A 25,593-nucleotide genomic window follows, 5' to 3' on the forward strand; every position below is an offset into this window, starting at 1 on the left:
TAGCACAGTGCTTAGCAAAGAGAAGGGCCTACTAAATGCTTGCTTCCTTCCTTCCTTCCTTCCTTCCTCCCTTCCTTCCTTCCTTCCCCCCTTCCTTCCTTCTTTCCCTCCCTCCCTCTCTCTCTCCCTCCCTCCTTCCTTCCTTCCTTCCTTCTTTCCCTCCCTCCCTCCCTCACTCCCTCCCTCCTTCCTTCCTTCGTTCCTTCCTTCCTTCTTTCCCTCCCTCCCTCCCTCCCTCTCTCTCTCCCTCCCTCTCTCTCTCTCTCCCTCCCTCCTTCCTTCCTTCCTTCCTTCCTTCCTTCTTTCTTTCCCTCCCTCCCTCCCTCTCTCCCTCCTTCCTTCCTTCCTTCTTTCCTTCCCTCCTTTCCTTCTTATCTCCCTCCCTCCTTCCTTTTTTCCTTCCTTCCATCATTCTCAGGAGACTGTTCTGTCTTAAGTTATCCTTGGTATCAGAGCTCATGAACAACTCCATTCTATGGCAGCTTTTATCATTATCTGTCTGTGCTTGCCCAGAAGAGGATCCCCCTCTCTCCTTCCATTCCTGCTATGGGACCAATCAGAAGCCCATGCTCTGGACCCCTTCCACCTTTTCTAAGATCTGGAAACTTGGGGAGACTCCAGAATGTTCTTTGCTAGAGATGAGCCTTGAAGGGAGACAGGGATTCCCAAAGGCAAAGGCGAGAAGCAGACCACGCATGGACAACACATGCACAGACCGGTCCATTGGGCCAGCTTGTCTGAACCAGACGGGGCATGAGAGAGGCCGCCATGCCATCGGTCAGAGCGCCAGGCAGTGAAGGGCTCTCACTGCTGAAGACAGGAGTTTGTATCTTATCCTGGAGCTCAAAGGAAGCTGCTAAAGTTTCCTGAGCTCAAGTTTCATGGCCAGACCTGGACCATAAATAAAAGATGGACCCAAGGCGGGAGATTCGAGATGCAGGAAGCTCTGTGGCTCAATGGATGGAAGGCTGGGCCCGGAGTCCTAAGAACCAGACCCTCACTGGCTGAGTGACTGAATCCAAGACTCCTCGGTCTCCCAGTCCCCAGGCTCCCATCCTCTGATCTTAGGTGCAGTGAGAACAATTAGACGGCTCTTGCCAGAAGAGGGCCTCGCCCTCTACCCAGTGAGCCACTCAGCTGCCCCTGCATCACTCTCTCTTAATGCAACCCAATTTTGCACTGGCTTTTGGGGCTGCCACCTCACATGCATGCCTCCTGTTGAGCTTGGGGGTCCCTAAAAACCCCAGATCCTTTCCTGCTGGACTGCTTGCTACCTTATTAACCAAGCTATTTTGAGACCCGATTAGTACAAAGCATGCAATGAACAGATCTTTAGGCAGCCCAGAAGACCCAAGGTTGCACGCAAGGTCCTGTGCAGAGACCCTGGGAAGGTCGCCTCTGTCCTCATTCAGAAACATCTGGGCTCCTCACCGGGGCTTGGACCAGAGGAATCAGCAGTGAAGATGGCTGAGAAGCGTCTACTCACTCGGGTGACACGGGTAACGGTCCTCCCTCATCTTCCAGCCATGACACGGGGGGTCTCACGAGAACGCTTCGGACTAGAAGGCACACATGCAAACAGCGCTAACATTCGTATTCACAGAGAACCCTCAGCACACACACATTGCAAAATTCCTAAAATTCTTAGCAGGCCGGAAGGGAACACCTGCTGACTGTGGCACAAATACCGGGAGACAAATCCCTCTGATGGCCCAAAAGCTGCTCTGTGGGACCTGGGAAGGGAACATACTGCTCCCCCTTTAGGTTACCCATTGGGTAATACTTTAGCCTTAAAAATCTTTGGTTACCCCCCAAAGAGGGAGACCCTCTCATGAGCCTTTCTTTACATGCCTCCTAAAACAAAGACCTGCACTAAATCCTTCCTCCTCATTCCCTTACAAAAGTCCTAACCACTGCCTTTGGCCACTCTGGGCCAAGCCGTAGGGAGGAATCCTGCTCTCCGTACCTGAACAAGGGCAAGGGGCATTTCCCCAAGCCTGGAGAGCATCAGGAGAATGATCAGGCCGGATGAGAGGGTCTTACATTGTTTGGGGTATGGACTCCTTTGTCAGTCTGGTGACATCTATGGGCTCCTCCTCTGAATAATGTTAGAGACGCATAAAAGAAACCAATTTTATTTCTATCCCTAGCTATTGACTTGCCCAAGGTCTCGGCAAATAGGGGCCAGAAGTTAAATCTGAACCTCAGTCTTCCTGACACCAAGCGGAGGAGGTGGGCACGATTAGGCCCACCGCATCAGGATGGAAAGTGACCTGGGCCAGTTTGGAGAGAGCAGCAAAATGGTAGGGCAACAGAGTAGAACATAGCTAGGTTGCAGATGGATAATTAATAAATATCAGAGGCAAGATTTGAACCAGTAGCTTTTTAAGTTTGAAACCAGGACTTTATTATACTTTTGATGAGTACAAAAGAGAAAATACTTTCCCAAGACTTTAAGTTTCAAAAAAGTCATTGATCGGGACACATGAAGGGAGTTTCCATGCTAGAAGTTCTCCCTACAGCTTTGAAATCATGGATCCAGACAAAACCCCCACCACTCTACCCGACTCAACACCCCCCCCCAAAAAAAAACAACAAACTTTATTTGCTATAAAAGCAATTTTTAAAAAATTCTTCCTTTGGTGAAAATCAATCTATTTGTGGCCATGAGCTAATTAGCTCTCAACTTTTTCTATTTCCCCAGTTGTCCCAAAGGGATCAATTCTAGGCAAACTTCCCCAAGGGGAGGGGGTGCATCCAGATTTGAAGTGCTGAGGCCAGCCCTCTACACCAGCTCGTGCTTTCTCAGATTCCCCGCCTTGGACAGAGTACATTCTTGCTACCAAATGGTTGAAGCCCTTCCTGGGCCATGCAAGAATCCTCAAGGAACAGAGGCTTAGAATAGAGGCCCACAAGGGACCAGGACCACCTAAAAGATGAACAGAGAAGGGGGGGGGGGAAGAGCCCCGATGGCCACAGCCAAGCTTCTGCAAGATGCTTTGAGACTTCCCGGAGACGCACTCCAGTATAATTTACGCACTGATTGGGCCAGTCTACCCAGCGTGTGCCTACCCAGGAGGAAGTCTCCTGCTGACTTTGGCATGGACCCCTGCCCTCTGGGATGGAGGCTGGGAAGTCCTCCTTGGTGCCCAGAACCAGCTGAGGCTCTCCACCCCCATACTTACTACGGGTCCATATTGAGACCAATTAACAGAATTAGTTCAGGCATTTAAGAGAAATGTCTCTCCACCTCTGCTCCATCTCACCCCAAGTGACCAAGATTTACTAATGTAGGATAAAAGGACAGAAGGCCAGACTTGGGGGAAGGAAAACCAGCGTGTGGATCATGCCTCAGATACTTATTAGCTGTATGACCCTGGGCAAGTCACTTAACCTCTGTTTGCCTCTGTTTCCTCATCTGTAAAATGGGAATAATCATAGTATCTACCACCCAGGGTTATGGTGAGGACAAAATGAGATAAATGTTTATAAAGGGCTTGGCACATAGTAGGTGTTCTATAAATGCTAGCTATTCATATTCGTATTAGTATTATTCATTGGTCCGAGACATAAGAAAAAAATAATAAAGGAAGCTAACATTGGTCAAAGGCAACTTACCCATGTATCTCTTCATACTCTTTACAAAATCACTCGTTACCTCTTCTATAAGGTCCTCAACCAGCGCTTCACTGGCTCTGCCCTTCATTAATGCCTCAGGCACCAACTTCAGCATGTTCTCCAGCCACTCCTTCTGAATGGGGACTATAGGGTTACTTTCTACACATTTTTTCATATAAACATAGTTGTCCTGAAAAGACAGTGTTGGAATAAAAGTGAATGGCCCACAAGGCATGGGTTAACGCGACGGATCTCTCTGTGTCGTGCTTCCCAAACCCATCTTCCAAATTTCCCCGCTGCCATGGAGGACATCACCAAGTCCCCAGCCTGGGGCTCATCCTCAACTCCTCTTCCTTTCTCACCCCCACTGCCCATCAGGTGCAAGTTTGGGCCCTTCTACCTCCACAACATCAGTCCCTTCGGTCCCCCTTTCTCCACTCGCTGTGTCCACCCACTGTCCTGATTCTCCACGTCTCTCCTGAACATCATTGATGATGTCATTTTAGTCTTCTTTTGGTACAAAGGACAACAGCCAACCAACTAATCAACCAACCAAGTGGACTTCTGCAACAGCCTCCTAATAGGTCTCCCTCCATCCAGTCTCTCTCCAATCCATCAACTGCAGAGCCATGCAGCTAATCGTCCTAAAATTCATGTCTGGCCATGCTATTTCCTTACTCAAAAACCTTCACTGGCTCCCCCTGGTCGCTGTGATAAACCATGAGCTCCTGCGACTGATGCTTAAAGTCTTTACAATCTGGTTTCAGACGTCCTAGAAGGGTTTCTCATTACTCTCTCCCCTGAATGGGTCTAATTACTGCTCTTCAATCTCAACAATTTCAAAACAAGAATAACAAATCAATATATACTACTAAATTGCATATGTATAATAAAGAGTAATCATTATAATACATATTAGTTTAAAATAATGAAAACATTAATAATTGATAATAAACCAGTTAACTCACGCCTCTCTTTCTTAAATCGCTGTACATCTAAAAAAAGAAGCAAGGCAAATACATTAGAGAAATGAAAATCAATCTAAATATATTGAAAATAAATAGAAATAGAATAAAATCAATCAGTGATTGTTGCAAAATCTCAAGTTGGCATTCTCATTTTAATGGATCTTGCATTACAAATCATTCAAATGACAAAATGACATTTTGGACTCACAGTTATAGGGTATTCGGGCTCTGGAGATGGAGGGCCTGCTTTTTTCTTTTCCTCTGTTATTTTCATATATTTCATCATTGCTCCAGTAGTTCTAAAATTCAGAGTTAGAAATAAATGTGTGGCAAACTTTGGATTACCTTTAATATTTTGTGTTTATGTGTGTGTGAAGAGAGAGAGAGAGAGAGAGAGAGAGAGAGAGAGCGAGAGAGAGAGAGAGAAAGAGAGAGAGAGAGACAGAGAGAGAGAGACAGAGAGAGACAGAAAGAGACAGAGAGGGAGAGAGAGAGAGAGAGACAGAGAGAGAGAGACAGAGAGAGAGAGACAGAGAGAGAGAGAGAGCGAGAGAGAGAGAGAGAGAGAATAAAGAACCCAAATGTTTAACTATCAAGCCCTCCTTTTTTATTTCACTTTTAAAAGTATATACAGGGGGCAGCTGAGTAGCTCAGTGGACTGAGGGCAAGGCCTAGCAACAGGAGATCCTACGTTCAAATCTGGCCTCAGACACTTCCCAGCTATGTGACCCTGGGCAAGTCACTTAACCCCCAATGCCTAGACTGGATTTGGGGGCAGAGACCTGAGTTCTGATCCTGCCTCTGGAGCTTAGTAACTAGGTGTCCAGAGGCTCTCTGTTTTGGCCCCTGAGGCTTATTATTCCCATGTGTAGAATGAGAGGTTTGGATTATTGGCTCCATAGTATCCTCAATCTCCCAATTCTTTCACTCCTTTGGATTTCTAAGCCAATAAACTTAGTTTTTCATCTTTCTCCTTCTCACTCACTCCTCCTTGTTATTTCAGGTCATCCCTCCTGTTCTAGCAAGGATATCATAGATCTGGAGGTCATCTAGTCCAAAACCTTCATTTTACACTTGGAGAAACTGAGGCTGAGGGAGTTGCCCAAGGTTGCCAGGCAATGAGAGGCAGAAGCAGATCCTGAGACTCTGGGGTCAAATTGTTTTCATCTGTACCATAATGTCTCACTTCTTTCAACCTCCATAAACTTGACCTGATAGGTGACCAGTCCCCTTATACACTCGTCCCTTGCCTCATTGTTCTATCACTGCGCCCTTTGTCAAATTCCAGCCCTAAGTTACCCCCATCTGATGATAAGGCTTCCCTGCTCCTACTGAAATACTGCAGAGAAAAGCTCCTGACTAGGTTTGTGCCCCCTGTGTGTTACTGGGGCTCTAGTGTATTTTCTGTCCCTTCCACCTTGGTTTGAGTCTTCTGAAGATCTGCTGGACTCTAAACCTTTATCCAAGTCATTGGTAAAAATCTTGAACAGCATTGGGCCAACCAAGCATGGGTCCCTGGAGCATTTCCCTGGAGACCTCCTTCCAAGTCAACATCAAAAGAACAACTTCTCCTTGAAACTGGGCATTAAACTGACCATTCCACCAGTTCTGAATCCAACAAACTGTACTATGGTTGAGCAAATCGCCCAAATCTCAACATCTACTCCAGGAGAATGACATGAGATTAGGTCAAGTGCTTTCCTAAGAATCTAAATAAAAGATGTCTACAACATTCTTCTGATTTGACTATTTAGTAATTTTGTCAAAAAAGAAAATGAAGTTAGATCACCCTGACTTTTATCTCAAAATTAGTTATTTAAAAATATTTATTACTGAAGATTCTAGGATGGGAGGCAAGAAGGGAATAGAGGTCAGGGAACATGCAGGGAATAGTGGCCAAGAGTCCCCATCATTTAGGGAAAATATCCTTATGCTATAATGCGCTGTCTGGAAGCAATGGGGGACAACAAAAGCAAACTCATTCATTGCTGATGAAAATGTTAACATAAAAGGGGGAGAAGGGGGAAAGAGCTATTTGCTCAGAAATCTTTTTAGCTACTAAGAAAAAAGGGCCTGAAAGCAATCAACATGGTCAACATGGGGAAATAGTTAAAATAAATTGTGGTACATTGAAATTGGTGGAATACTAGGAAAATGACATTGAGATCAACAATTCTTAAGAATATAACTAAATCTGGATAGATTCTTATGAAATCATGTAAAATTCTGAGATAGAAAGATAACTGAGTACTCACTAATTCTAACCTTATGAAAAGAAAAATGAGCAAAAAAATGAAGACAAGAGGGAATAACTGACAAGTTGTTTCAATTTCTCATTAAAATTGATCAAAAAAAAGAAAAAATGATTCATTGAAAGGTAAGTAGGTATGAACCAAATGTAATTGGATATACTGATGTTAAATCTAAAGCTTACAATAAACTTACAAAAAAAACAAAATTTATATAATATAAAGTTTCAAGCTATCTATTTTTAATTTTTATTTTATTTTTTAGTTATCAATCATGTTAGTTGTGAAAGAAAAGCATGTGATTTCGCTTTTCCTAATCCACAAGAATACTTCTTGTTTAATAATTCTCTTAATTGAACTAAAAAAGATTATCTGTATGATAGTGTCTGGTACATATTTCTCAACTGAGGCAGCTAAGTACAGGGGATAAAGCAATTGGACCTGAAGTCAGGAAGATCTGTGTTCAAATTTGACCTCTCTCCGTACCTGTCAGGCAAGTCAATGCTATTATCACTAGAATTTTGATTTTGACGGACTGAATGTGTAACAATTTTAAAATTCCAAGAGAATTGGTTCCAGGTAAGAAAATCAACTTATTGATCAGGCTAACAATAACCAATAAATTAACTGATCTTTGATCTCTCTCAGGGATCAAAGACTCCAAAAGAACGCCTCATGGATCCTTAAATACAATGCTGGAAGCTCATTCTTCAGCTTTCCCCTACTCATCCCAAAACATCTCTAATTGGTGAAAAGCCAATGAGGAGGTGATCCACCATTCGCTACTTGGTAGATGATGGAAAATCACAGGTCCCATTCGGTCGTGCATGACATTATCTGTTTACTAGAATGGAGAGTCAAGAACTCTGTTCTACTAGCCTAAGCTAGCGTTTATTTACTGGGTAAGATAGAACCCATAATCTTAATTTTCTTTCACTCTCTAATGGGAGATACTCTGGGGTGGGAATATTCCTTGATTTTTCTAGGAACAAAAGAATAAGTAAAGAAGTCGGAGGGCCAAACCTGTGCCACGATTCAAGGCCCAGAAGTAGAAATAAATAATACAACATATTAGAAATAAGTCTTCTCAAATGAGAGGCTATGATACTTTCTGCATTGATACGAATTAAAGTATGAGAAGTTACTGAGCAAGTTATTTGTACTAATTATCCACATTTCATGTTTTTATAAGCATCTCTCAAGTGTTTCCTCTGGGCCAAACTAATGGCAGAAACAATAAATTGGCCCCATTGCATTTTTTCTTAATTGGCCTCATCTGACAAGGCAGTATTACATCCCCCTCACCACAACAGAGCAGCATCAAGTCTAAATTCCACTTTACGGGTCCCCAGAGTTCTAAACTCCAATGCTCGTACTCACAAGATCTGATTCAGTTTTGCTGTCTGGTCCTTGACTCTCCGATATTTCAGAAGTTTACTTTGGAGGGGGGTATCAACGCCGGCCTCTTCAGAAGGCTGCACAATGGGAGGCAGCTTCAAGTTCAGAGCTTCTTTTTCGGCAGCAATCGCTTCTTTGTCGACAACAATCGATTCTATCTTGGAAGCAATTGATTCTTTTTTGGAAGTAATTGATTCTTTTTTGGAAGCAAGTGATTCTTTCTTGTCAGCAAGTGATTCTTTCTTGTCAGCAAGTGATTCTTTCTTGCCAGCAAGTGATTCTTTCTTGCCAGCAATTGATTCTTTCTTGCCAGCAATTGATTCTTTCTTGCCAGCAAGTGATTCTTTCTTGCCAGCAAGTGATTCTTTCTTGCCACTCTTGCCAGCAAGTGATTCTTTCTTGCCACCCTTGCCAGCAAGTGATTCTTTCTTGCCACCCTTGCCAGCAAGTGATTCTTTCTTGCCACCCTTGCCAGGAAGCGATTCTTTCTTGACAGTAAATGATTCTTTCCTGGAATCAAGCGATTCTTTACTGGATTCAGACATTTTGAGGTCCCTTGAGATTAGGTTTTAGTGCTTTTTACTCTGTGAAAAGATTTCATGCCATTTACTTGTTTTAGAAAAGTAGGAGATATAATTTAGAAAAATGTAAATTGAAAATAATTTTCAACAAACATTTTCCAGAATTATATTCTATAATATTATAATATGTAACAGTATATGATATGTTATATATCATATATTATAATATGTAATATATAAACTTGGGGAAGTAAAATACTTTTTTTTAAGTTCTTGAACAAATAAGAAAAATATTTTTTTTAATATAGGAGAATCCCCCTTAACGTTCACAAAAGTTTCCACATTTGGACACTAACAAAAACCATTCTGCTTGGGTTCAGTGCTTATTCCAATTGTTGGCTTGATTCAGGGCTCCATGGGGATCCCCAAAATGTAAGGGGAGATGAGTCAGGCCTGGAGACAAGGTCCTGGGTCAAATCTGGCCTCAGACACTTCCTAGGTGGGTGACCCTGGGCAAGTCACTTAACCCCCATTGCTCACCCTTACCACTCTTCTGCCTTGGGATCCATCAATAATTAGTACTGATTCTAAGACAGAAGGAAAGAGTTATTTTACACAAAACGGAGAGCTCCAGAAGAAGGCCTCCGCCTGTTGGGTGAACCCTTCAGAATGGATGCCAGTACCCAGGATACATTGCATAAGGGAGCATTTACAAAACAACTTGGATGTGTCTTGATTGACCTTTTCCAAGGAATCTGAGAGATCCCCACAGCTGGTACCCCAACAGGTACCAACTCCAAAGCCAGGGCAGTCCGTGTCTCTAAGAAGTGGAAGGGTGGCCAGGGGAGGGAGCAAAAGGGAAACATTTCTTTTTTTTAATTAGTTCAATGGCTTTTTCTTTTTTTAAAGTAATTTGTTTTCCCATTTACATGTAATAATTCTCAACATAGGTTTTCCCTAAACGACGAAGCTTTGTAGGGAAATGAACTGTCTAGATTGGTTTATATGTTGCCTGCTTGATTGACTGCAGCTAACTGAAGGTGCCAAGTGCTTGACCTGACCTATTGGGGGACTGGCAAAGAGAAGAGGAAATGCAGGTGCCCCCCTCTCTGCAGAGGTGGGAGCGGGGGTTGGGAAGCACTTGATCAAGCCCCTCCCATTCCCTCTCCTTTTACAGAGGAGGAAACTGAGGCTCCGAGTCGGCGATGCTTCCTCCCTTCCCTGGCAGAGGAAGGGATACAGAAATACAAGGTGCTCATAAAGAGGGTTAAACAAGAGGTTTCGGTTTATTGCTGCACGGCAAGGTTCCCAGGCTGGAAGGCAGCCCACCCCGCACCCCGCACCCCGCACGGCTGACGGTGGGAGCGAGCGCCCTGGCAGACTCCGGGAGCTTCTTTGGCCCCTTCTTCCCTCAGAGGGCCATGAAAGGCTCAGGACGGCTAGAGCCTGACCTGGGAATCAGCAGTAGCACCAGGTGAAGTCGAAGCGCTGGCCCGAGGGGTGGAAGAACGCCAGGCAGGGCTGGGAGGGCTTCCGGGAGGCGCCCCCAACTGGGCAGAGCAGCCGCGGCAGGCGGGGGAAGACTGGGCAAGGTACCTGGGGACGCCAGCTCCACGCCGGGTTCTCTCTGGGCTTGGGGGGACGATGGACCAGAGGGACTGGCCGATGGCTGGAGTCCTCCGAACTGCCCCCAGCTCCCGGCTCGAGGATGGAAGGTGGGAAAAAAAACACACACACACTGGTTACCGTGGAGACGGCTGGGGGCGGAGTCTGACCAGCCGCCTCCGGAGACGCCCGGGGGATCGAGGGGTTCCAGGGGGCCAGACCTTTCCTGCACCGCCAAGCCCCCCACCCCCCCCTCCTCTGGGCCAGAGCCTCCCAGCCGGGGAACTCGTGGCGGGCTCGGCGGGCCCCTCCGTCCCACTTTCGGGGACATGGCCATTGGTCAGGAATGACCGCCAACCTGCCTTAGCTTTTCCATAGGTCCGGGCCTCTCCTCCCTCTCGCCTAGAGCCTAACGAACTCCTTAGGGGCTGCCTATAAACACAAACGTATTTCAAAGAAGAAAGCCTGAAGTTCCTTTTACTAAAAAAAAAAAGTCAAAGGGGGGGGGGGGCGGGCAACTGGGTGACTGAGCACATAAGAGTGCCAGGCCTGGAGATGGGAGTCCTGGGTTCAAATCTGCCCTCGGACACCAGTTGTATGACTGAACAAGTCACTTGACCCCCATTGCCTAGTCCTTAATCTTCTGTCTTGGAACCAATACAGTGTTGATCCTAAGATGGAGGGTCAAGGTTCTGTTTTTGTCTGTGATTTGTTTACCTCCAGAGAAGGAAGGGGGAGAGGCAGAATCTCTTTGTGCCTATCCGTTTGTCTGATGATGCCTTCTACAGCCTGGGGGGGGGGGGGGGAGGGAGGGACTGATATAGCTTCAGTTCTGGCGTAAATATTCCGGGTAGTAGAGAGTGCTCAATTCACCAATCTTGAAGATTATTCTGTATTAATTATGCTATTATACAATTACACCCACATATTATTGCATATGAATAAAGAAATTATATATATATATGTATATATATGTATATATACATAAAATAAATGTCACTAGTGCAAGGCCGTGGGATCCAAATACAAAAATGAAGCTACTGCTCTCAGGGAATTTATATTGTCAGAGGACAATGTGTCATCTGTAGGCTGATAATTGAGGCTGCTTTCTCCAAGTTACCAGGATTCTTTAGCACTGTCAACTTGGAAAAACACAGAACTACTAAAGTAGTCAGAAAAAACCAAGTATTTAATCAGGAAAGAGATAGACCCTTAATAATCATCCCACTCCTGATTAAAGACTTGGTTTTTCGGACTATTTAATAGTTTTGTGTATTTTTTTTTCAGTTTAGCAGATTCCAAGACAGAAGGTGGGTTTTTTTTTTATTTAAATGAAAACTCCTTACTTTCTATATTAGTAGAGTGGAAATTGAGGGGACCTTGAAAATTCCAAAGTTCACCCTCTTTAACCACTACTAAATAATAGACTCAGGAAATCCATCCCCTAAAATAGAATACTTTATTGAGAGAGAGAGAGAAGGGGTGGGGCCTTGGTGGCACTATCTCAAGTCATTGAGTCAAGACAGACAGCCAAAGAGTTACAGAGAGAGATCTGGGCTTGTCTGCCTCTGAGGTACCAGGCTCCGACTCACTGACTTACAGAGCAACTCTGTTAGGATGTTCCCAATACAAAATGTTCTCAGGTTCACAGAGACACTCCCAACTTAGAGGAAGATATAATAGAATTAACATCACAAGAGGCCAGACACGTTTAACCAAATCAATATCTTCAAAAAATTGGAGAATAGCTTTATAGTGGATACATTCCAATAAATTTCTATTTTAAAGACATGGTCCAGGGTTGGAGAAGGTTTTAACCCAGAAATAAAAGGGCAGAAATATTCTACAAAGAGAGGAGGGTTATCTGGGAGGGCCTATGGGAGCATCAGCCCAGCCATCTGGGCTTGACTTCCTGGAAGAAGCCTCCAATATAATGGAAGAAACTTCTATGACAGAAGGATACTAGAGATTTATACTTCAGATTTGACCACGGGACTGGCAGGGACAAAGAACCAGGTTTCACAACTGTCAACTTGAAAACTGGAGAGCCCAAGTTGGTCCCTGCCCCATGAGAATTTGCCTCAGGGAGATCTCATACTCACCAGTACTCAGATTGAACAATAGAATTTAAAGTACTTGATACTTCCAGCTTAGGTGGGCTAGCAGTCCCAAGTGTGAATTTTAGATTTACTCCACCCTGCTTAGTCTTTGAATTTTAGCAACCAGGAATGTATACACCCCCACTTAAGGATTAAGTGTGAGGGAGGATGGTCTATGACCCACCTGCGCTAACAAGTGACAAATCAGAAACAACTGGCTGACCCCCTGAGCCATCCAAAACCAAGTTTAGGCCACCATTGGTACATGTAAGACAAAGGAAGTGATGTAAAGAACTGCCTTTATATTCCAAGTCACTTCCTGTGAGAGAAACTTGGCAGTGGAACTTGACTGCAGAGGAGCTCAAGTGTGAGACCTCAGACTGCTTCCCTTAGACTGTCATGTGGTGAGTACAAGGCTTACTCCCTTTCCTTGGCTTTTCTGGAGGCACCAGCCTCTGAGGAGGCCCCTCATCTTGGAGGAGGCCTCGTGCCATGCTAAATTTAATCCTCTGCCTCCCACCCCCTTGGTTGGGGCCTCTGAACTCCTACCAAGTACCTCTCCTTTTTCCTTCCTTAATATCTTCACTCTATTGCAAATATAGCACCATAAAATTCCATTCTGACTTGAGTGTTTCATTGGGATTTAGAATTTTAAACCCTAGCGATCAACTAAAAATATATTCAGTCTAACCATAAGTTTTACCCCTAACATAAGCAAATGCTAAGCACCCTTTAATCTGGGAAGTTTCCCCCATGGTATCAGAGATCCTTCCCTAGAAGACCAAGACCTGGACAGGGACCGTCCTTTTAGTATCTATTGTAAGTAGGCCATTCCCTAATACCCCAGCTTCTGGCTAGGTTTCTTTCCCAAGCCTGTGTGCATCCTGTCTGTGTAGGCTGGACCTCTCATTTCCTTGTAGCCATGGTAATGTCAATCAATCATAGTTCCCCGTCCTTAGTTCCCCAAATTCTACTGTTCTTGGGAGGATCATCTAACACAGTGCAGGGATATGTTCCTGGGGCCCCAGAATGCAGGCCAGGTGAAGTTTCTGGCACTGGGCTTGGGTACAGTAGCCAAATAGTGGACACTCTGTCTTTCCTGATTAAAGAGTTGGTTTTTCTGACTAGTAGTTCTGTGTTTTTCAAAAGTTAATACAACCTTTTGGGAGATATTAATAACTATTGCTAACTTGAGAATAACACACTTTCTCACTCCACATAGTAACAACTATAAGACAGAAGGCCTAAGGCTAGGCAAGCTGGGTTAAGTGACTAGCCCAGGGTCACATATCTAGGAAGGGTCTGACGCCACATTTGAACCCAGGAACTTCCGATTCCTGGGCCTGCTCTTTTTGATCTATGCTGTCTCATGTGGTCCTCTCAGTTCCAAAAGGTTCAATTATCTGTATACAGATGATGGCTAAAATCTGTATTTATCCAGCCCTAACCATTGTCCCAAGCCCAGGCCTACACCAACTTCCTATTGGACATTGCAAACAGAATGTGTGAACATGAGGAATATTATACATAAAAACAGGCTGAAAATCTGGAATCTGACTAGATCTACCAACTACCTATAAAAACATGCATTGGAAGTGTAGTGTAGGAAGTATAGCCCCAATTCCTTTCAAGGACTGACCAGATTGGAATCTTTAGGACATTTTACACATGACTTCAGATTGGAAACATAAAAGGTTGTTGTGTTTTTTCCCTCAAGGCTCAAAAGACTTTCTTGGGGAAAATCTCCAAATTGTTAATCTCTTACCCTCCCATTCAAAAGAAAATACCCCCCCCCAACAAAAGGAAAACCTTACATTTACTTTGCATATACTTACATGTGTATAACATGTTCACTGCCCCCATTCAATAAACTCCAGTGACTCCCATTGCCTCCAGGAGCAAAAAAAGTACCCCTACTTAATACTTAGTAAGTCTCTAACAAAGGTCACAAGCACTACCAAAGAAGCTGATAAGCCAACTGAGAGCCTTCAGCCCACAGGAGGTCAAGACCATCAAGAATCCCACCAGAGCTCATGATGCTCCCTAGGCTAAAGGCCACCAAGAATGAAGACCCTAAGAATGTGCCAAACACGAAGAGCTCGAGAAAGAAGAGAGCGAATCTCTCAGGCTCAAGCTTATATACAGTTTTCTCCTGTTACATCACAGGAATCAATCACAGCTTTTCAATTTGTGGGATGGAGGGGGTGGGGGCGGGCTTGTGGTCTTTTAGTGGGTAAACTTTCTTTGTTGGTGACTTATTAAGTGTTAAGTAGGGATACTTTAAGTTCTGGATTAATTTAAAATAGACAAAGGGAATAAAAACTCTCTTTCACACCACTTTGGATTGTAGGCTCCTTGAAGGCAAAGACTTTCACTGTTGTCTTTGTATTCCCAGCAATAGATGGTGCCTGGCACATAGCAGGAACTTAATAAATGCTAAGTTTTATTGGAGAAAGTAAAAAAAGTAGATTGAAGCCAGATTATAAAAGATTTCAAGTGCGGAACTAAGAAATTCTATGTAAGGAGCCATTCACTAGAGGCTCTGCTATTTATTACAAATAACTTCCTTTGACAAGTATTTAAATATATAAACAAAACAGGAGAAGCCAGATCCTTAAGGGTTCGTTATGACCTCACCGAATGCAACAGCTAGAAGAGCTTTTGGAGACAATCTAGTCCAAGACTCACTTTTCTGATAGAGGCACCAGTGGTGGTGGTGGGGTGCTGTGGCACTTGGCGCACCTCCCCCCCCAGTCACAGGCAGAGTTGTGATTAGTTCTCTCGACTCTGGTGGATACATTTGCCCCCTTACCCCCATTCAGAAGGATCTTCTGTTCCTCACCCACCGAAGAGAAGGAGGAGGTGCCCCCTTCCAAAAAGATTTCCTTTGCCTTAAGCCCTTAAGGGTGAACACTTCCCAGCAAAGGTAGGGGCCAACTGGCTGAACTGGCAGGAAACTCCAGACCAAGGGTGACTCCAGGGCAAGTCCCAGGTCCTTTAGGAACTGGTTTCTCCATTAATAGAAGGGAATGACAATCTCATGTCCTAGAGCAATACCCACTTCAGGGAAATTTCCAAGGCAAGCAGTCACTGCCCAGGGATATGCTGAAGATGTCCCGAGTGTCAGGGCATGTGGAGTCCCAAGGAGTGGGCAGCAGGGAGGTCCCTTCCTCTAATCTAGATGGGGCAGAAGCGTTGAGGCTGAGGCAGAGATTTTGGAAAGGGGGGAGGATTCTGCCCTGTCTCTAGCTGTGTTGGGAGTGAAGGGGGAGTGGAATGGGTTTCCTTCAAGTATATTTTTTCTTTTTAAAAATAAAAACCTTTATCTTCTGCCTTGGAATTGATAATCATTCCAAGGCAGAAGGGCAGTAAGGGCTAGGCAATGGGGGTTAAGTGATTTGCCCAGGGTCACAGCTAGGAAGTATCTGAGCTCAAATTTGAACCCAGAACCTCCTGTCTCTAGGCCTGGCTCATCAAGTTACCCTTCAAGTGCATTTTTCTGCACTATTTTGGTACATGGAGCTAAGGGTGAATTAATTCCCTCAGCCAAAGCATGAACCTTCTCTGCTACTGAGGATCTGACTATCCCCTAGGGACAGGGCTTAAAGGTATGTCCCCAAGACACCCAGGTCTTCTCAGGGGAAAAGGGGAGCCAGACCAGAGGCAGGTTTTCACCATCCTCCAAGCTATGCTGTGTTCCCCAGCGGCTGAGTTTGCTCCTGCCCCTTGAGAACATTGCCTTAGAGGAACATATAACAATAAATCTTAAAGTACTTAATGATCCTAGTTGAAGTGGGATTTGTAGATAGTCAAATCTAAAGTGTCCTTTTTGTCTATTAGTCCTCTCCCAGATAGCCCAGCTCCTGCTTGGAATCTTCCTTTGGTGTCCATAGTAAAGCAGCCCCCTCTCCCTAATAATCAAGTCCCAGACTCTTTACCTACTTGTGGCCATAGTAAAGCTAATCAAGCCCACTTTCCGGTCCTTAATTCCCTCAAAGGTATACAAGAACCCTGAATTCTATTATTCGTTGGAAAATCGTCTTCTGCAGTGCCTTTCCCTGGGACAGTTCCCCCAGCTTTGACAAAGCCCCAGAGCTTTGACTGCGTGTGGCACCGAACTTGTCTCTTACCCTGATTAAAGATTTGTTTTTTTGGACTACTACAGTGGTTCTGTGTTTTTCCAAGTTGACAGGGACTTGAGAAAGAGCCCTGAATCTTTGCGAGGTTGTGCCAAAATTCCTATTTTCCAAATGAGTAAACTAAGGTTTGGAAGCCAGCGCTGACGCGGGTGGAATTCAGAGCTTGCCCCTGCAAGCCTCCACCCAAAGACCGAACGGGACCAAGGCCCTTGGCGAGGATGCCACAGCCAAGGTCGTCTGGGGGCCACGGAGGTCAATGCCAAGAGGACACCACAACAGAGGGTCCCATTCTATCCCCGAGGAAGCCGAGGCTCCCGCCCCGCCCGAAGCGTGACGTAAGCTTTCTCCACCCCGGCAGCCGGAGCGACCGAAGACGCCCAGCGTAGGCTGCCCCGCCCCGCCCCTACGTCACCACGCTTGGCTCCCCTATAGCCTGCACCCAGACTTCAATCCGCACTTTCGACACGCACTGGACGTGGCTGCCCCTAGCCCGGTGCCCACCCCGCGCCGCTCCAGCCCTCGGCACCCCAAGGCCGCAGACGCAGCTCACATAGAGCAGGATCCCACGAACCTCCGCACGCCCGGCCGGAGACAGATGACCCGTGCCGCGGCCCGCCGAAAGTGCGGGCGCGATTGCGGGGCTGAGCCGAGCCTGAGCGGCCCGGAAGCGGCGGCGGCGGCGGCGGCTGAATGGGCCGCGGCCGCTTGAGCGGGCGCGGGTCCATGTGGAGACTGCAGCCGGCGGGAAGCAGCGCGCTGCGCGGGGCCTGGGCGCGGATCTCGGCGCGGGCCGGGACTGAGACCATGGAGCGTGCGGTGGTACGCTGCGTGCCGTCTGAGCCCAAGCTCAGCCTGTCATTCGCGCTGGCTGACGGCAGCCACAAGCACATGCAACGCGACCAGAGCGAGCCACTCGGCCGGGCGCTGAGCCGTATTGCCACTAACGCACTCAAGGGTCACGCCAAAGCGGCGGCTCGTAAGGGCCGCCGCGCCGCCGGGGCCGAGCCTGCCGGGACTGCTGCCAGCCCCGCTGAGCCTGTGGTCAAGCTCTACTACCGCGAGGAGGCGGTGGGCGACGACGTGCTCAACGTGGACGCGTGGCAGGACGGCGCCGTGCTGCAAATCGGGGACGTCAAGTACAAGGTGGAGCGCAACCCTCCCGCCGTCACCGAGCTGCAGCTGCCGCGCTACATTATGGCCGGCTTCCCTGTCTGCCCCAAGCTCGGCCTCGAGTTCGGAGAGCCGGCCAGCTCGGTCTTCCGCTGGTACCGAGAGGCGCGGCCCGGTGCCGCCGGGGGCGGGGTCGCAGCCGCGGGGGCGCCCATTGCGCATGCGTCCGGCGCGAACCCGGTCCCTGCCGCGCCTCCGCCCGACGGGGACGCGCCGGCCTCCGAAGAACCGGGCGCGAGCAGCGCGGGGCCCGTCTGGGTGGAGGTGGGAGGCGCGCACGAGCGTGTCTTCACGCCCTCCAACGCGGACATTGGGCTGCGGCTGAAGCTTCGCTGCACGCCGGGAAATGGACAACGCCTAGGCCCCAGCCGGGAGCTAGAGAGCGCCGGGCCCGTGGAGGCTGGCCCTGGCGCGTGCACGTTCGACCAGCGCCACATGTACACGAAGCGCGTGAGCGGCGACGCGCTTCTGCGCGCTGTGACGTACAACGTGCTGGCCGACGTCTATGCGCACACGGAGCACTCCCGCGCTGTCCTATACCCTTACTGTGCACCCTATGCCCTGGGCCTTGACTACCGCCTGAACCTACTGCAGAAAGAACTGAGCGGCTACAGCGCAGACGTGTTGTGCCTGCAGGAGGTGGACCGCTCCGTGTTCCACGACAGCCTAGCGCCCGCGCTTGACGCCTTCGGCCTGCAAGGCCTCTTCCGCCTCAAGCAGCACCAGCATGAGGGCCTCGCCACCTTCTTCCGCAGGGATAAGTTCCGCCTTTTGGCCCAGCACGACATCGCCTACCACCAGGCACTGGCCACCGACCCGGTCCACGGGCCCCTGCTGGAGCAGCTGGCCCGCTACCCGCAGGCGCGAGACCGCGTGCTACAGAGATCCTCTGCCCTGCAGGTAAGAGCAAGCCCGAGGACAGAGCCCGGGCCACTGGCGTTAGGCCTGCACCTTTGGGGTTCGGCTTTATTGACAGCCCCTTCCTGGCCGCTCCAGGCTCCCCCCCTCCTCGTGTAGGTGGGCCCAGCTGGGAACCAGGCGGAATGGCCTCCCCATCTATCTTTTCCAACTTGACAAAAGTTGTTGAATCATCTTAATTTGTTTTAAAGCCTTTAAACCCTTACACATCCCTGTCTTAGAATAGAAGTAAGTATCAGTTCCAAAGCAGAAGAGAGAAAAGGGCTGGGCAATGGAGGTTTAAGTGACTTGCCCAGGGTCACATAACCTGGAAGTGTCAGGTCACATTTGAACCCAGGACGGGACGGCTCTCAATCCACTGAGCCACCCAGCTGCCCTAGACATGTACTTGGTGTCAGGGATACAGAAACAAAAACATGTCCCTGCTGCTCAAGGAGTTTAGGTGAGGTGGGGAGCCCAGGGTGCTCACTGCCTCTCCGTTCAGCTGGACATTGGTGGTCTTCCATGGGTCCCTTGGCAAATGGTAGGTACTTGCTAAACACCTGTTGAATGTATCCTGAGCACACTGGCTTTGTGATTCTGGGCAAGAGCTTCATCTCTGGCCGCAGGCACTGCCACAGGCCCTGGAGGAGTAGCCGGACTGCATTTGTCCCAGAGGCTACTTGTTCCCACCTCCTGCTCCCTCCCCCACAAGTCACCAAAAGTGGTGCATACTGATTGGTGGCCCTTTCTGTTTGGGCCTGTAGGATCCAAGGTGCATGGGGCTGGATAGAAGGGCTTGAGTGCTCTTTGGGGTTCTTAATCACTGGGGGGTTGGGGGGGGCTCAGGTGTAGAAAGGAAAGAGGTCTAGCCAGGAAGCTCCTGTAAATCCTTCCCAGACAGCTTCCTCACTAGCTTTGTGAGTTCACTTAACCTCGGAATCTTCTCTAAAATGTGGATCATGGCACCAGCACAGAGCAGTTACCAGGTGGAGGTTATTAGCACCAGGAGGTTGTCTTTTTACACATCATCTTAGCCTAAAGGTTGAGAAGCCATTCCCGCTGTCAGTAAGAACCAATTCTAGTGGTCTAGAAAAGAGCGCGTGTCTGGAGGCCTTGGGAAGCAAGCAGAAGAAACCCTGCCTGTTTAAATAAAGCTCGCCCATCAAAACGTTGTAGGTGCATGGATAAGTGTGATTTGATGGGGGGGAGGGATGGAATAGATGACAGAAAAGAGTGATTTGATTTTGTGCAACTTCCTCATCTCGGCTCTACTAGGTTTAGGGTCTTGTAGCCAGCCTGAATCCTGAAGAGGGGGTGGGTCGGGGCCTTCCTCCCCTGGAAGCTTATGAACTGTTCCACTGCTGAGATTTAGCCTCATCCTGAAAGAAAGGGGCAGTTCTGGATTCCAAATGTAAATTTGTGATCCTGGGAGCCCTCGACTTTGAAGGTGCATTTAATGAAATCCAATTAAATGGTCTTTTGGTTAAATTGTCGGGAAAGTTGTATTCAAGTCCTGCCTGGTTTTGTGGGCCAATGACGACCCTTGTAGGTCCCGCTTCCCTGGTCCTAAGGGTCCTGGGCTCTTAACCTGCCTCTGCCCCATTCTCTTAGGGGAGTTGGGTAGAGAAATGCTCATTCAGAGCTCATTCATTCTTGACAAGTATGATTGCCCTCTGGGTAATATGGGGCGGCATCCACAGGTATCTCGAACCCAACTCGGTTTATTTAGGGTTTTGGTACCAGTGAGTTGCTTTAGTGGCTAAATTGAACACCAGTAGAGTGAACTGCCTTACCTCGCAGGAGGCTTGGAAAGGTGCTGCAGAAATAACTCACTTGGGGTCCCCTCCAGGGGAGGGGGCGGAGCAGAGGCTGGCCCTGCTGTGTGGCTCCCCTTTGTTTTTTATGTTGCAGCCATTACGTTTTAGATCGCAGCTCCCCGTTTGGGTTATGACCATGTAAATGAAGTAAAATGTTGATCCCTTGCCTGTTCCAGGACCAGACTGAAGCTGGTAGCAATAAGACACTTGCTAAGGCGTTCTTGCATTCTGTTCTAGGTTTCCATTCTTCAGTCTACAAAGGACCCTTCTAAAAAGATTTGTGTGGCAAACACCCATCTCTACTGGCATCCAAGAGGTGAGCATTTGGGTTGCATTCCAGCCTTTTCCATCAACCGTATCCCTCATAGTTTAGTCATTTGTGTTCTGCCCGTAGACTCTGCTTACTCACCGATCATCTCTTGTCTCACCCAGGCGGACACATTCGTCTCATTCAGATGGCCGTAGCCTTGACGCACCTTAACCATGTGACGCAGGACCTGTACCCTGGCGTCCCCGTCTTATTTTGTGGGGATTTCAATAGCACGCCGTCTACAGGGATGTACACTTTTGTCAGCACGGGCAGCGTCTCTGCGGACCACGAAGACTGGGCCTCCAACGGGGAAGAGGAGCGCTGTAACATGTCCCTCAGCCACCCTTTCAGACTGAAAAGCGCCTGCGGTGAACCTGCCTACACGAATTACGTGGGAGGCTTCCACGGCTGTCTAGATTATATTTTCATTGACTTCACTGCTTTAGAGGTGGAGCAGGTGATACCTATGCCAAGTCACGAAGAAGTGACCACCCATCAGGCCTTACCCAGTGTGTCCCACCCCTCCGATCACATAGCCCTTATTTGTGATTTGAAGTGGAAGTAGCCTGGCCCTGGTGTGGCCGTGTTGAGTCAAGTCCAGGAATTCACTTACTTAGGACAAAACTTGAATCAAGGTGTACGTCGTAGCCTTGACAAGCGGGGAACAGACTGATGATGGACAAATGTTCACCCCGCTCTGACCCACTGGCTCTGTTCTAAACGTGTTCTTCATTTTGTGACTGCACATGACATCTGCATGCCTCCTCTCCCTTCTCCTTTCCTTAAAACTGACACAAGTTGGGGGATCATAGACCTTTTTTAAAATAAGTGATTTTTAAACAGGAATTAAGAGATTATTTTGCCTTTTTAAAAAATCTGAGTGATTCTAATGGAATTTCTAGACTAGTGTAACTTTTGAACATAAACCATGTTTTTATAAATTAGGGGAAATATGTAGTACCCAGGTACAAAGGAAGAGTGGCCAGAGTTGAAGCATTGGAAAGGAATACTGTTGGGTCCTAGCCCATCTCCCTCTGGGGGAGCCACTCTAGGAAACCAGAGCTTTAAGAAGACACTAAGTGTATTGTGACCCACAGCTGTCCCACCTTCTGCCTCACCTCTCTTAATGTTGCAGCCAACACACAGGATCTAATAGAGCTTTGGTTTTTGATAACCCCCAGTAGGTATATTCCTACAACCATTCCTCATGTGGCCAGTTTTAAATTTTAGAGTATAAACAAAAATTAGCCTCGGTATAACCTGTAAGTTAGAAAATACAATAGATTTGATTCCATAGTTATTGGCATGCAACAGCTTCACTCTCAGCCATCGATTCTGTGTGACTAGAATGTTGGGTCTTAATTTTATTTGAATATGACTGCAGACCACTGTTAAGGTAGGGCAGGTAGAGGGTAGAACCCTGCTGAAGTGGACCTAATTTATTAAATATTTTGATGTTCGAAATGTAGCTGGTGGGTTTTTCTTAATTTCTAGAACTCAGAGTAGCAAAATTACTTCAGAACATTTGGGGAAATTACCAAGACTAGTTCATAAAACTAAACAGCCAAATGAGTTATAGGAAAATACTAGATAGAGAAAATTCACCTCTTGCAAAACCTTAATCATGAAGCCAAATGTTTTGCTTTTTGTTCGGGCCAGAGACGTTAGTTGGGGTGGCCAGGCCGGCTGGCTGGCCTGTTTGCCATTTCTAGCATTTAGTATAAGGCACTGGCCAAGCCCTTCTCTAACTAGGTGTTTGTGTCTCTAGAGTTGCTTTTGCCTGTTGTTGTACCTCTACTAGTTTAGCTTTCATTTCATCTGTTGTCAATGGTACCGATTACCCTGAAGCTAGAAGGACACAGATGTCTTTTCTCTCCAGGTACATGTAATGGTTGGATTTCTTGGTTCTACTTTTTCCATTGAACCTAGAACCTTAACAAGCACTTTTACTTATGTTTACTGGTATTCTGTTCCTTCACCTGCCTGCTGAAAGTGCTGATGATTTGGGGTCACAGATACCATGGGGAGCATATGAAAGCCCCTTCCCCTCAAAAGCCCTCCCTTCCCAGGGACTTTGGAGAGATCCACCATATCATGGTGATTTTTAGTGGCATTTTGATCTAAGTTACGACATCTGATGACCAAGAACCAGTGTGGTATACCAGAAAGAAGGCAAGATCTGGAACCAAAGGATGTAAGTTCAAATCCCATCCCTGTTACAGGTCACCTGGATGCCCTCAGGCAGATCATTTCCTGTTTCAGTTCCCCATCTATAACATGAGGGAATTGGACTAGACCTTTGTAGTCTAATCTCCCGTTTTTTTTGACCTGTGATCATCAAAGATCCTATCTCTTCGGGTTGGAAAAGGCACAGTTCGGTTTCTGTATCTTTGTCTTCTAAATAAAAATGAATGCAGGAAGAAGCTTTAAGATGGCAGTTCCCATAGTCCTAGCATAGATCACTGTAGATCTAAATGTATTGTCTCTGAAACATGTTCTTCCAAAAGCATGAGGAATTAAAGCAGTATGCTGACAGGTGACCTGAAATCTCAGACATTTTCCACATTCAGAAGTGTCCATAGGTTACAGGCAGATTGGATTCTCTTCCTAAATAGCCTGGTAAACAGTTCCAGTGAGGGCAGAGCTGATGGTGGTTTGGCTTACCAAGGCTTTCCAGCTGAAGGTCCTCAATGATGCTCTTCTGCATTCTATCTTCAGCCTTTTTTTCTAAGGGTTTAATCTCAATTGCTTCAGTTTTTCTATGAAAAACCATCACGATATTGTGCTGTGGGCAAGAGATACAGTAAGATAACACAAGATATCTTCATTAACAGCCAGTATTGTAGTCATGAAAAGCCAAGTCAGCCACCAGTCTCCTGCTTTCTATCCTAGGTACAGGAATTTCCATATGGAGATGAATAAACACTATAATAGGAAGATTGACAAATTCTGCATGTGCTGAAATTGTCTTGCCATTAATGAATCAGAATACCTTTTAAGTGTTTTTAATGTGTTATTCCCACTAAATTCTATTTCCCCAGTATGGTTTTAAAATTGAATAGGGGAAAGCCTAGCAGTTCTTTCTACGATAAGCCAGGTTTTAGAACATCGGAAATGATTGCTGTATAGGTTAACCCACTGAAATTTGGTGGAGGACAAACACAAAGGTTGAATACAAGTGGTAGAAATTGGCACGAGAGAATCTGTAAGCAATTCTGTTCCCGTGCCGCTACAAGAAAAAGACCCATAAGCAAGCCTGGTGTCTTCAAGGGAATTGTGATCCTGGTAATTTAGCAGAAAGCATAGAAACCCTTGGTGGGGCTGCTAAAAATGTTTGGTGATCCTCTTATTCACGAATAGCTAAAGAAAACCGAAGGCTTTAAAATCAGGTCTGGCTAAGCTGGGGTAGTTACTTAGCCACTGAATCTACCCATTGTGGACGTTTCACTTTACTTGCAAAATGTGTTTACATTTGTTTCTTGGTACTGTGTATAGTCTGTCATCCATAAAGCATGCTTGGACTAGGCAACCATATCTGTTGTTTTCTGATTTTACTCTTCCCTTGGATGTTAAAGACTTGTTTTTACTATGTGGGTAAATCGTGCGGGATCATTTCCAAGTCTGCTCCTTATCTAGAGGAAGAAGAGGACGGGGGGCCCCATGATTGGGTTAATCTTAACGCACCAGCTCTCAGGAAGCCTGCCCCAATGGACTATTTACATACTTTATGTCCATCAAACTCTTTGGTTTCCTTTTGTATCCCCAGCACCTAGCACAGTGCCTGGCACACAGTAGGCACTTAATAAATGATTATTGACCGACTTCATGTCTATCTTCATTAAGAACGAATTCTGTTGGAAGTATTCCATGGCTTCCCTCAAGAGGAGAAGGTTAGGGAGATCTGCTCCATACTCCCATGTACTGGAACATTCCAATTGCCACATGATTCCAGGCAATGGAGGGGATATGACTGCTCCCTGGAAAACTGGCAAAATGTTGGGATAAACCAGAGATGCCTTTGGGCCCTACAGGAGAGGAAGGAGCCAGAAATACTTTACCTCTCTAGAGAGACAATCCTTTCTTGTAGTTGCATTGGTCTTAGCCCCGCACCCCATTTGTGTAGAGCAAGACGGATTGTCATCTGTCGTCACATTTGAGGGCCTTTTGGAGTTACGGGAGAGGGTCTGCTGGGATTAAGGTGTCAATACAAAGGAGAAGGTGGAGCGGGTAGAGTCGCTTTGGAGTCAGGATCCAATCTTGCCTGTGACACTTGCTACTGTTAGGACCCTGGCCAAGTCCTTCCCCTTAACTGTAACTGATATTGTAAAAGGGGAAACTACAATAGTTAGAACCCAAATGACAGAATATAAAGTACCTTGTGAACTCATTACATGGTTACCAAGTTATTTTTACCCTCCCCTTCTGTCTTAGAATCAATACTGTGTATTGGCTCCAAGGCAGAAGAGCGGTCAGGGCTAAGCCATGGGGGTGAAGGGACTTGCCCAGGGTCACCCAGCTGGGAAGTGTCTGAGGTCAGATTGGAACCCAGGACCTCTTGTCTCTGGGTCTGACTCTCCATCCACTGGGCTGCCCCATTTATCCACTATTTCTCATGAGATTGAATTTAAACATCATTGATGTTCATGGAAAATAAAGCATTGGGGCCTTTATCCTAAAACGGGCCCTTAGCAAGTATAAAGCAAATCCTTTTAATTCTTAACTCGAGGTTCTTCAGCAACAGTGTTATGTTCTGGGTGATCGCAGAATGTGTTCTGAGAGAAGTCCGGGACGCTCTCATG

The 25,593-nt window shown here is 46.7% G+C and overlaps 2 protein-coding genes across 4 annotated transcripts in view; one reads left to right on the top strand and one right to left on the bottom strand.

Annotated features, from left to right (window-relative positions):
* DNAH12 (dynein axonemal heavy chain 12) overlaps positions 1-15,860 on the bottom strand; it is a 182,034-nt gene extending 166,174 nt beyond the window's left edge. Inside the window, exons 1-6 of one of the 3 annotated variants that reach the window (XR_008913335.1) lie at positions 10,206-15,860; positions 8,216-8,817; positions 4,795-4,885; positions 4,587-4,613; positions 3,619-3,808; positions 1,487-1,559 (exon numbers count right to left, since the gene is read on the bottom strand). Coding sequence is in view for 2 of the 3 variants with exons in the window: in XM_056804277.1 (XP_056660255.1) it covers positions 1,487-1,559; positions 3,619-3,808; positions 4,587-4,613; positions 4,795-4,885; positions 8,216-8,778 (944 nt within the window). In the remaining variant the exon portion in view is untranslated. The remainder of the gene's footprint in view (positions 1-1,486; positions 1,560-3,618; positions 3,809-4,586; positions 4,614-4,794; positions 4,886-8,215; positions 8,818-10,205) is intronic. The other 2 variants (XM_056804277.1, XM_056804276.1) reach the window with 2 other exon arrangements.
* Positions 15,718-24,328, top strand: PDE12 (phosphodiesterase 12). Its single transcript, XM_007499961.3, has 3 exons — positions 15,718-18,667; positions 20,722-20,800; positions 20,917-24,328. The coding sequence occupies exons 1-3, from the start codon at positions 17,288-17,290 to the stop codon at positions 21,357-21,359; spliced, it is 1,902 nt and encodes a 633-aa protein (XP_007500023.2). The 5' UTR covers positions 15,718-17,287; the 3' UTR covers positions 21,360-24,328.
* Positions 24,329-25,593: the final 1,265 nt, after the last annotated feature.

The sequence above is a fragment of the Monodelphis domestica genome, chromosome 7 (assembly GCF_027887165.1).
Source record: "Monodelphis domestica isolate mMonDom1 chromosome 7, mMonDom1.pri, whole genome shotgun sequence".
In the NCBI taxonomy this organism is placed as follows: Eukaryota; Metazoa; Chordata; class Mammalia; order Didelphimorphia; family Didelphidae; genus Monodelphis; species Monodelphis domestica.

Excerpts from the sequence above, each read along its gene's own strand:
- PDE12 (XM_007499961.3), top strand. The coding sequence starts at position 17,288 with ATGGGCCGCGGCCGCTTGAGCGGGCGCGGGTCCATGTGGAGACTGCAG. Across the intron at positions 18,668-20,721 it reads AGAGATCCTCTGCCCTGCAG|GTTTCCATTCTTCAGTCTAC; the intron begins GTAAGAGCAAGC and ends ATTCTGTTCTAG. Across the intron at positions 20,801-20,916 it reads TCTCTACTGGCATCCAAGAG|GCGGACACATTCGTCTCATT; the intron begins GTGAGCATTTGG and ends TGTCTCACCCAG.